The sequence below is a fragment of the Trachurus trachurus genome (genome assembly GCF_905171665.1).
Source record: "Trachurus trachurus genome assembly, chromosome: 18".
Lineage (NCBI taxonomy): Eukaryota > Metazoa > Chordata > Actinopteri > Carangiformes > Carangidae > Trachurus > Trachurus trachurus.
Genome location: NC_139909.1, coordinates 13,292,321 through 13,304,321, shown reverse-complemented (window position 1 = coordinate 13,304,321; position 12,001 = coordinate 13,292,321). Strand labels below are relative to the sequence as shown.

General features: G+C 44.0%; 1 protein-coding gene across 1 annotated transcript; it reads left to right on the top strand.

Moving 5' to 3' along the window:
- Nucleotides 1-5,548: 5,548 nt before the first annotated feature.
- LOC311001888 (E3 ubiquitin-protein ligase TRIM21-like) lies at nt 5,549-11,620 on the top strand (the record flags this gene model as incomplete). The annotated part of the gene is made up of 8 exons (XM_083993067.1): nt 5,549-5,775; nt 5,950-6,214; nt 7,022-7,255; nt 9,262-9,409; nt 9,554-9,580; nt 9,832-9,896; nt 10,056-10,178; nt 11,234-11,620. 8 exons carry the CDS (start codon nt 5,549-5,551, stop codon nt 11,618-11,620), a joined length of 1,476 nt encoding a protein of 491 aa, XP_083849193.1.
- Nucleotides 11,621-12,001: the final 381 nt, after the last annotated feature.

Genomic DNA, 12,001 nt, shown 5'->3' with positions numbered 1-12,001 from the left:
CAGGAGGCCCGTCCTACGCCTGATTCCTGTGTCCAGCAGGAGGCCCGTCCTGCCCCTGATTCCAGTGTCCAGCAGGAGGCCCGTCCTGCCCCTGATTCCTGTGTCCAGCAGGAGGCCCGTCCTGCACCTGATTCCTGTGTCCTGCCGGCGGTGCGTCCGGCTCCTGTTTCCAGTGTCCTGCCAGCGGTGCGTCCGGCTCCTGTTTCCAGTGCCCAGCCAGGGGCCCATCTGGTCCCTGTCTACAGTGTCTCTGCCTCCAGTGTTGAGTGCTCGACCCCTGTTGCCGGTGTCCAGCCGGAGGTCTGTCCAGCCCTGCCTCCGGAGGGGACCCGCAAGCGGCGTCGCCCCCCTGCCCGGCCTTCGGGCCGACCCCCAGACTCTCTGTGCTGTTTTGCCCGGCCCCCGGGCCGACCCCCAGACTCTTGGTGCTCTTCTGCCCGGCCTCCGGGCCGGCCTCCGGGCCGTCCTCCAGACTCCCGGTGCTCTAATGTCCGGCCACCTGGCCATCCTTCTGAGTCCCTGAGCCCTCTGCTTGGCCTCTCAGGCCGCCCGCCTGAGGTCCCCTGTTCTTGCCCTTGGTTCCCTCCTCCAGGCCCCCTCCGCCCGCCCTGGTTGGGGTTGTCTGGCCTTGAGGGACGTCTGGAATCCGTCCCTTAAGGGGGGGGTACTGTCATGGCCCTTGGTCTTCCGCCATTTAGTGGCTCGGTTTTCTGTTCTGTTTTGTTATTGGACTCCTAGTTTCTGTGTTTAGTTTAGTTCCTGTTTTATTTTGTAGTTCTGTGTTGTGTCTTGGTCTGTGTCTTGTCCTAGTTTCCTGTTTTATTTTGAAGTCCTTGTCTTCCTGTGTTTTCCCTCCTCAGTCTCCTTGCACACCTGTCCTGCGTTTCACATCATCAGCCCTGCTCCTTGTGTGTCCACCAATCAGGTTTCTTTGCCCTCCTGTCTCCTTACCTGTTGCTTGTTGGTTTGATTAGTTCTGTTGTATTTAGTCTCGTCTTTCTTTCAGTTCCGTGTTGGATTATTGTTTGTGTCACGGTGTTCTGTCATGTGTCCTGTTCCTGCATGTTATTTGTAGTAAACTCAGTTTGCAAATGCTCGCTCCTGCGTTTGGGTCCTGCCTGCTTCCACACCCTGACAATAAGTGGTGTTCATTTGTCAGGATTGACAGCAATTATGTTTTATTATCATGTTAAATCCTAATGAACATTGTTCATATCTCATCATTAAAGCAGAAGTAAGCGATCCGGTCGTTTTGGCTAATGCTGCGTTCCAGGCAGGCTTTTGAAACCATAAGTTACAGCTTCAAGTCACGACTTACGACTTTGTAGCATTCCAGGCAACCCACTCAGGTTTTTCCAACCTGTTTTACCTGTGAAAGTCACTATAACGGCCACTCGTAACTTCTGACCCGTGAACGGCGCACCAGATCGAACTGGTACGACTTCACAGGTCGGAAAAACACGAGTTACGAGTTGCCTTGAACGCACCATAACCTCTTGTCAGCCGATGGAGTTAGCAGCCCCCGCCCTCGTCATGGATCTATTGGTCCTCGTCCCTACGTCACCACATTCACGCGCATCCCTTGGCTGCACACACAGCCCTGCATGCCGTTCTCTCTCCTCATTGGATAAAACTTGTAGGATACGAGAAAAGTTTTCTCCTCGGCTCAGAGCAGAGCAGAGTGACTGACAGACCCGTGTTTCGGTCCAAACACTCTATGTAAGTGATTGCTGTCGGAAGATATAACTATTTAAGACTTATATTAACACAAAAATATCGCTTACTTCTGCTTTAACTCTATTAATAACAATTACATCAACATTTAATGCAATGGTCTTTATTACCTCTCACAGATCATGGATCAATTTGGATAATTCACTATTTTTCTCATTTAAAAAATTACACTTTATATGAACATTGACATACAAATACCATAGTTTTAAATAAAATTGTTTTTGTTTTTTTTTATAATTTTATTTTAATTCCACAAAAGGTAGCTGCTGTTGATCTCCGTTAAATTAAGTGCAGTATAATATGTAAGGGATAATGTATAGTTCGGAGGTTGTTATGGAGAAATAAACCCCGACAGGTTGTATGGAACCCCGACGCGAAGCGGAGGGGTTTCATTCAACATGAAGGGGTTTATTTCTCCATAACAACCGACCAACTGTACATTATCCCGCTTATTACACGGTTTACGAGTGAAATAATTAATTTGAAACATAATGTTGACCAAAATACGACTTTCATCGATTTAAAATTGCATTTAGCGAATCTGCAAGACCGGTCACTTCCGCTGTTTTGCCGAGCCTCCTCCCGTTCGTGCATTTGAAGCCTTTGATAATCAATCAGTGGATCGATAGATTACCATACACGTGTTAAAATGTGTGTATTGTGTGTAGTCGTATCTGTCATAAACAAGAGATTAACTTTAACGTACTGTTTACGGGGTGCGTTTGTGTCGCGGAGCCGCGGTGCCAGCTGCACCAAGACGAGAGGAGAGGAGAGCTGTGACACCGGGTCAGAGGCTCTGATCAGCAGGTTTGGTTTCCAGCAGCAATGTGGAAGGAGCCTCCACTCTCCTTGTAACAGGTTACAAGTCGTTTATCTAACATCACTATTAGTCCGAAGCTGTTTAATGACGGTAAAAATGAAACACAAGGTAAATATCCTGCATAGTTTCTCTTTTCTGTGCTGCGCTGATCAGAGCGGCGTCCCTAGCAACGGTCTGTTATACATGACGACGGTCCGTTATACAGAAATAACAGACCGCAGAACGCAGCGCTGGACCAATCAGAGAGCAGGATTCAATAGAGCCGTGTAATAAGAAGAAAATATAACAGCCAATTTTTAAAAAACTGCACAGTGATCTCTCCTGTATTGTCCTTGGTGTCATGATAATTCGCTCCATCTCTTCTTATACATCTTCTTTTCCATCTCTTCTTGTACATCTTTTATTTTATTTATATTAGACCTGCAGGGTGGCGGTCTGCTCGCTGCTCGTCTGCTGAAGGTGATGTTTTCATTACAGGACCGATGTGCCAACACCAACTGTGGTTTCACAGTTTCTCTCTCACATCTCACAGATGAATCTGTTAACAGTGTTTGAAACAGCCCAGTGTGTGCGGAGATGTTTTACCCTCACAGACCTGGGTCCAGAGGTGGGGACTTGGACCCGAGACTTGAGACTTGACTTGGACTCGAGTCCCGATTTTGATGACTTAAGACTTGCTTGATCAAATAAAAAAAAAGACTTGGACTCGCTTGGGACTTGATGCCAAAGACTTGAGACTCAACTCTACCAAACCTAAATAACAAATACACATACGGAACAATCGTGATATTTTGACAAATGCAGGGGTAATGATTTGCAAACTTAAGCGACTCAAGATACTGTATATTAGAAATGTATTCTACAAATAAATATCAATAAATGATCTTATATGAACATGTTCTGATCAGCTACTGATAAGCCACTGAAACTATAGGGTACGATGAAAGAGTTGAAGGTTTGTTTGCTTTCATAGGAAATGGTGATTGTTTAAACTTGTTTTTTTTTTTTTAATGAATAGGGTTGGTAAAAAAGAAAAAAAAAACTACAAAAACAATCAAAGCTTAAGGGATGTCCATTCGAATCCATTCTAGTGTAATATATAAACATATTGATATTGAGAAGACCTGTGGGATTACAACAGGAAGTGGTTGAACCAGTTCCAGGTTGGATCTTGTTTACTAGGAACCACGTGGACCAGACAAAACCTCTAGACACTAGACTTACGTTACACCCACCATTCATCCACCATCCTCGACGCAAATAAGCTGCAGTCAAAGTTTAAATGCGTACAGTACACATTGTATGATTTGAGGTCATTTTTATCTAGTTCAAACTATTACATGCATATCTGAATTCACATTGGACGTGAATTCTGCTGCTGATCATTTCCCACTTCCTGCCGCACGTCCTGTTCCACGACATATTTCCAATGAAACGTCACAAAACACTTCTGTTGTGTTCTCCGCCCTGTAATGAGTGTGGCTGCGCTGTCAGGCGGCTCATTATCGCAATTCATCCATCACCAGACTGTCAGAAGTGCTTCTCAGATTTTGAAACTGACTTGCAAACTTTGGATGCACTTAGCAACTAGCTGGTGAACATGGAGGAACATTTAGCAGCTGAAAAGATGGATATTTCCCTGAGGAGTTGGAAGAGACACACACAAAAAAAGTTATTGCAGGTTCTGATCTGGAGCATGAGAGGCAGCTGAAAGCTCTACCTTTGAGTTGAGATGATTTTGTCATACATGTGGTTTCATATGTCTGTTATTTATTTATTTTCTGGATAACATCTAATAATTCAACATATTTAAGACATACTCTATACATGTCACTCCTGGAAAACATCCAAATGCTTCCTGCAACAGACAACCTACAATTGAAGCCACGTTGATAACATTTAATTGTTGCAACAATTAATCGTGCACATACAGCCCCTCCTATAGTATCAGCATAAAGACTCGGCTATTGGTGCCTTAAACATCAGCTGCAATGAAGGGCAATTAAACTGAAGAGGGGAAACCAGAAATGCCTGTTGGTGGCTTTTGATTAATGGGTCTTCATAGGAACGAGCCTCTTCTGAACAGAGTCATACAGCTGCAGTCAACACATCTGTGAAGGACCTTCTGTCCTCCACCCTCACAGGTAAGACATGAGCTATACTGAACCTTTATTTAATGAATCTTATATAAACTGGCTTTAGCTATAGATGCTTGCTCTCTTCAGGAATTGTTGGATTTCTTTTTCTATTATGTGCATATGGTGATGGTGCATATTATAAATTGTATAAATGCAAAATATGCATAACCTAAATCTTTAAATAAACAAAAGACTACTTGAAGATTACTATAACCAATTCAGAGTACAAGTAGAAGATGTTGATAATTGTATTTTTCACTTTCGTTAAGCTCGTGCATCAGAAAGACAAAACCATAAAACCCATGTATGAGAAAGGAAAATGTAGCATGACTGCATTCCTGTCAGATTCAAACCCTCTAAAATGAGAGTAATTATCGAAACTGCACCAAAAGAACATTCTGTCACTCCAACTTCAATTTGTGCAACTCAGTACTAACAAAAACTCTTTAGCTCCTCACCTGTGTTGCAACATTTTATGTTTTTCTGATGAAACTGAAGCTCGCTGTTCAGCTGTAATGATTAAAAACTATTTATTTACAAATTATTGGAGTACTCGTACTTTGACCCAAAATTGAGCCTGACATGTTTTGACAAAGTATGAATTTAAAGTGCAGCATTTCATTTTGACTCATAATATAAAGTGAAACATCGTCTGCATATAGTCGCATTTTGTGTTTTTATAGTAAACATATCAATGTATAAGGTTACAAGAGTTGGGATTAGGGGTTATGATTGTATCAGGAATTTCAGTAACATGTTAAAATCTGATATTAAAAAAATGCATTTCTATTCCACAATGTTTGCACTCAGTTGTTTTAAATGCCTGCTAACATGTTGTCATGTCTCTGGTAGGAACATGGCCACCGTGTTGTCTGAGGAGCAGTTCCAGTGCAGCATCTGTCTGGATATCTTCAGAAACCCTACGTCCATCCCATGTGGGCACAATTTCTGCCTGGAATGCATCAAACACTTCTGGGAGATGAAACCAAAGCCGGAGTGCCCACTTTGCAAAGAGACTTTCAAAATCCGCCCGCACCTCAGGATCAACGTCGGCTTAAAAGAAATCACAGCAGGATTCAAATCGTATGTTGACATAGTTTTAGCCTTTTGATATTTGTCTTTTCCTTTTATTTATTGTATGCTTTAAATTGACCACACCTGTGTTACATTTAAAAGGATTCGGAAACGAGCAAACCCAAGACGGCATGCCGCGAGACCACTTTTCACGTCTGACGTTTCCTGCGGCATCTGCCACAGAGAAAACTCAGCAGCAGTGAAGTCGTGCCTCACCTGCCAGGTGTCGTACTGTGAAAATCACCTGACTCCCCATCTGCAGGACCCGGTGATGATGACGCACCGGCTGACAGATCCAGCCACCTTCAGTCACCTCTGCAGAAACCACAACAAGCTACTGGATTTCTTCTGCAAGGAAGACCAGATGCCCGTGTGTGTGAAATGCACCGAGAAGGAGCACAGACACCATTATACCGTCCCTATTGAGAACGAGGAGAAGAGGATCAAGGTTAATAATCCACGATACACACAGCGTTGTTTTATATGTTCAGGTTCATACACTATTTTGTATTTTCTTTTACGAACCACAAAGGAAAAAGTATAGCTAATGTAGCTATAGGCTTAATTTCATTCTTAATTGTACCAGATAATTCAAGATTTAAAGATTTTTATTGTCATTGTAATATATAATATATACAAAATCATCCACGTACATCAGTTTAGCATCCTGACAGCCTGGTGGAAGCAGCTAATGATTATGATAGATAATGTATTGCTTATTTTATGACCTGCACTGAAAATTGAAATTAATACTTTCACCTTTATTTATTTTTTTTACAGAGTCAAATAGGGAAAAGTGAAGTTGAGATTCAACAGATGATCGAAGCAAGACTCATAAAGATTGAAGAGATCAAAATTTCAGTGGAGCAAAGCAAAGTAAGTTTCGGTTTGTTTGTTTTTTACATTTGCGAAGCAGCAGTTTTCCAGAACAAAACATAAGAAAACCTTGAAGAAGAGCTATGGGCATAAACTCAGATTTAAAGGAGCTATTTTGAAGTTTTCTGACAGGTCTGACAGGTTATAATACTGTAGGTCCTTTGAGGAGGAGTACTTGAAAAGACAAGACTTCACTCACTTAGCCCACCAAGCTAAAGCTCGCTTGTTAGCATGATACACTAGATTTGCGCCAACTGCTTGAAACAGTAAAGGAATAAAGTTTAATGCTAGACTGGAAAACGACCATTCATGCTAATGGTAGTCATGGAAGTTGTTTCTGTGATAACGTATCCTCTAATAAAATGATGCACATCTGCAGGCAGAGAAAGACAGGGAGATATGCTCGAGCGCCCAGGTCTTCACCATGGTCGTCAGTCAGATCGAGAGGAACCAGGCTTTGCTGGTGGAGAAGATCCAGCAGAAGCAGGAGGCGTTGGAGAGGAGGGCGGAGGAGTGTCTCAAACAGCTGAGGAAAGAGACGGAGGAGCTGCAGAGGAGGCGGAGCAAACTGCAATACCTGGCCAACATCGAGGACCCCGTTCACATCCTGCAGGTCGGTCAGGATAGATACCGTGGCACGGTTGTAGCGGTTTTGGTACTCATCCTTGCGTTGTGTAGTTTTAACATACGAGGCAGACCTTCACTGTTGGCAATCTCGCCGTTTATTATGCACACATGGACTGACCTGGTAGAAGAATCAACATTTACAGTCAGTCCAGTTCTTCTTCTCTCACACACACACACACACACACACACACACACACACACACACACACACACACACACACACACACACACACACACACACACACACACACACACACACACACAGGGCTGTCAACAGACTTGCTGGGGCCCAGGGACAAGACACCATCATAGGGCCCCCCCCCCCCATATATGTGAATGTAAAGTAAAATAAATTGGGGCCCCTATGGTCCTGAGGCCCGGGGACAGCATACCCGGTTGCCCCCCCCTGTCAACGGGCCTGCACACACATACACGGCTGAAAAATGTAAAATGAAAAGAAAGTGCAGCAGGTTAGCTAACACGTGTAACCCTAGCCATTTTGTAAACAGAAATAAGAGAAAAACACCGTCAACTTTTTATGAAAAAGGACGTGCTTGACCGCTCGGGAGCTATATGCTTAAAGGATCATAGGGCAGGATTAATGAGAACGGCCAGTGACGTGACGGCCGCTGCGCGTAACTACAGCAACCAGCGAAGCCACCGGCACGGGAGCGCGCACAGACTTTTCACTGTTTACTTTACTCTTACAGTCTTTCCTATCTGGGGAGGGGGGGGGGGGTATTTTACTGTAGGTTCTCTCTCTCTCTCTCTCTCTCTCTCTCTCTCTCTCTCTCTCTCTCTCTCAGACAGACAGACACACACACACACACACACACACACACACACACACACCTCTTCACTGTGCTGCAGCAGGGGGCTGCTTGTCTGTTCCTCTGAGCTCCTCTGCATGGATCTGTATGGGCTGGGCTCCTACAGGCCGGTACTGAGAATTAACGCGCCGGGTCCGGGTGTCGGACCGCATCTGTCAGGGTCCGCGATCCCATGCAAACCAATCAACACCGGACATATTCATGATTTCATAAAAATAAAATAAAAACGGACGCGTCGCGGACACGCCGGCCAGGACGTGAAAAGTGGACGTGTCCGGGCAAAAGAGGACGTTTGTCCACCTGCCTGATAACGTTATTAAAGTTATAACGTCGTCTTTTAACCGCTAGCTGCGGCTAACGGCTAATAATAAGACAGTAGTGTGATGAGGGAGAGGGTGTGTAAGTCAGTGACCTGCCTGCTGCTGTGTGCGTGTGTGAAGGGAGGGGGAGAGAGAGTGGGGGGGGGGGGGGGGGTTAACAGGGCTTTCAGTTGTGCTGGGTCGTTTGCTGGCAGTAACAGTAATTTTGATCCACCGTGGTTCAGAGCGATTGATATAACAGGGAGTGTCGCCACTCTGTTACTATATCAGTCGCTCTGCAGCGGTTGCCCTCTTCATGTATCCATTCCATTGATCCATTCGAAGGCAGTCGTGGACGCGCTGACGTCAGGTCCGCCGGCCAGGGCGCGAAATTCACCCCCTGAATTGCAGCGCATTTTGCAGCACAGACCCCGGTCAGAGCAACGGAGAGATACGCGGGTGGGCTCGTTCTTTTTGGTTTTGAACGCTTCCTCACCCATTATTATTTAAAAAACGTAAAACGCATGGGTATTTTCTCACAAATCCTGCCCAAATCCTGCCCTATGATCCTTTAAGAAATACAACTTAAACCACCCCTTAGTATTGAAATTAAAGTAATTAATATGAAACAATAGTGGAGCTCGTAGCTTGTGCACCTACCAGGGAAATAGCAAAGTCCGACTGCTGCTGCCCCCCGGGGTGCACGACCCTAATCCACAGGGGTGATGCATTTAATTACCATAGGAAAAACAAGTTTTTGTGTTGTGTGGTGAGTTTTTGGCAAGTGGAATCAAATTATCTTTTAACTCTGTTACAAACGCACGAAAATAAATAACCCCTGTAAATGTGTCTTATTGGCTTAGAGTGTCCCCTCCCTGAGTGTTTCACAGTACAGCAGGGACTTGTGCGAGGTCCAGCTCCACTCGGACATCTTCATCGGGATGGTGAGGAAAACTTTTTCCAAGCTGGTGGACGCCTGCCATGAACTTGAGAGGAAACTGTCTGCAGAGGGTCAGTCTGTGCGGCATTAGTTAACATAACATCTGACAGAATTAATAATCCATACAGCCTTTAATGTGCTTTAGACAGCCATGTGCTTACTTTAGATTTCCAATTTCAACAGCTGACAACAGCTCTTATTGTTTTCTCTTACAGAAATGAGCAAGGCAAATGAATATGCAGGTATGTCTTATATAACAGACCTGGAGCTAATGTCAGTGCACTGTGATTGACATGAGCACACAGCAGTCACTACAACAGTGTGTCACATCAGTGCTCATCTCATTTTGGCTCACTCTGGCGTTCACACACTCTTTATGGACGTCACTTGGCATTGGTTCAAGTGATGGATTCCAATATTTTAATTTTGGGGGTTAAATCGTTCCTATAATAAACATTTTACATTGTGTTCCTCTCTCTTCTTCTGTCTCCAGTGGATATAACCTTGGATCCCGTGACTGCTTCAGGTTGGCTGCTTCTGTCCTCTGATGGAAAAAGGGTGATTACAATGATTACTATTACTATTACTATTAATGTGACAGGTTCTGTGTTAAAAAAAAACTTTGCAGAATCTGAGGCTCAGTGCTTCTTTATTATTAGATGTGAAAATGTGAGTAAGTACACGTATTGGTAATAAAAAACAAATGATAATCCACAGGTGAGTCTCAGCAACAAAAAGAGGAGATTCCCACTCCTTCCCGACCCCCGCAGGTTCGATTCCTGTGTCTCCGTTCTGGGGAAGCAAAGTTTTACCTCTGGGAAACACTACTGGGTCGTTCAGGTAGGGGCTCAGGCCTCAGATATTTAGATTTTATACATTTAATGAGATATGAAATCATGCACATACACACCCCTCAGCTACAGCCATTCATTGTGTGAAGTGGTTGTAAACAGAGCAGAACAGAGGAAATACAAGTTAGCTTTTCACACCATCTTGTGGTAGACATGCACATTGTCCAACTCCATCAGTGCGTCTCAGTTGTGAGGAAAGATTAAAGAAATTACTCATCCACATTTTCATGTCAGTGGGAAATATAAGTAAACATACAAGCATATTTGGCATAACCATTGTCACAAATTCCAATAAGCTATGAATTAGAACAGGGGTTCTCAACTGGTCTCACTCTGGGACCCACATTTTCCCATGGTCATTAAGTCGCGACCCACTTTTATAGAATTCAAACCAAGATTTTTTTTTTTAAAGCCTTTAAAAACTCATTTAGCTCTTTATTTATTGAGCAAAGTGCATTTTAGAGCACATGAATGAAACTGAGGAGGACCATGACAACTGCATGTACGGAAGTGAATAAAAAAATAGCAAACTGCACAAAATGGAGACCAACAAAACGATATATTTGACTTCTAATGCATCTCTGCATTCAGAGCATGTTCACAAAAGTGAATAAATACCAAATTGCACAAAATAAAGACCCACAAAACAAAACAAGATTCACTGCATTCAGGCCACATTAATAAGAAACTGATATCTTTGCATTCAGAGCAAATAATAAGAAAGTGAGGAGGAGCATTACAACTGCATGTGTTCACGTGACGCGTGCCTTTCAATATAAGTTATTTTTCAAAATAAAAGACATGTCCAACATCAGATGTGCATTAAATATTATTTACTTTTTTGACCAGCTGTCTGCGACCCATCCAGAACGGGCCCGACCCACCAGTTGAGAACCACTGAGTTAGAATATACTCATTGCAAAAATCATAACTCCTAATCAACACCTAAACGCCACATGGTGCATTTGAGATCATTAGAGGAGAATCAGATGTCAGATATTCAGATTTGTCTGTTAGATTTGACTTCTGCACTTTGTGTTTCAGGTTGGAGATAAAACAGACTGGGATCTGGGCGTGGCCAAAGAGTCCATTAACAGAAAGGGGGCCATCACTGTGCGTCCCGAGAGTGGCTACTGGGCGATCTGCAGGCGTAAAGGAGGGAGTCTGAACGCCTGCGCCGGCCCCTCCATCGCCCTCCACCTGGAGGAAACCCCTCAGAAGGTCGGCATCCTCCTGGACTACGAGGAAGGGTCGGTGTCGTTCTACAACGTCGAGGCGAAGACTCACATCTATACGTACGGCAGGTGCGAATTCACCGAGCCTCTGTACCCGTACCTGAACCCCTGTCTCCATGACAACGGGAAGAACACCGCCCCATTGGTGATCTGTCCCGTAGAGGTTGAGTTCACAGAAGAGAGAGCGACGCTTTGAGTGGGAAACTCGGAGAGACAAACCCCAACAATGACAAAGGACCAGCTGTCAGACATTATCACAGACATGTTTTGTCATTATAATGACCATAAACATCCTGAGCTGCTGCTCTCAACATGAAATCACACAGGAGACCTAACGTTTTACCGTTGACAACAGTCCTGACAGTACCTGAGTCGCATGTATATTGTATAGAAATTAACAAATTCCAGCTTGTTTAAGTGAAAGACCACTCCAAAGTACAATGATGATTAGTTTTCTTCTGATTGAGTAAAGCCCAGAGACCTAAAGGTTGTGGATGGCCAGAAAACTGCAGCCCAATATACCATCAGTGGTAAACTGCTTAAAGCTAAACCCAGTTAACCCCAAGGTTGAACCTAA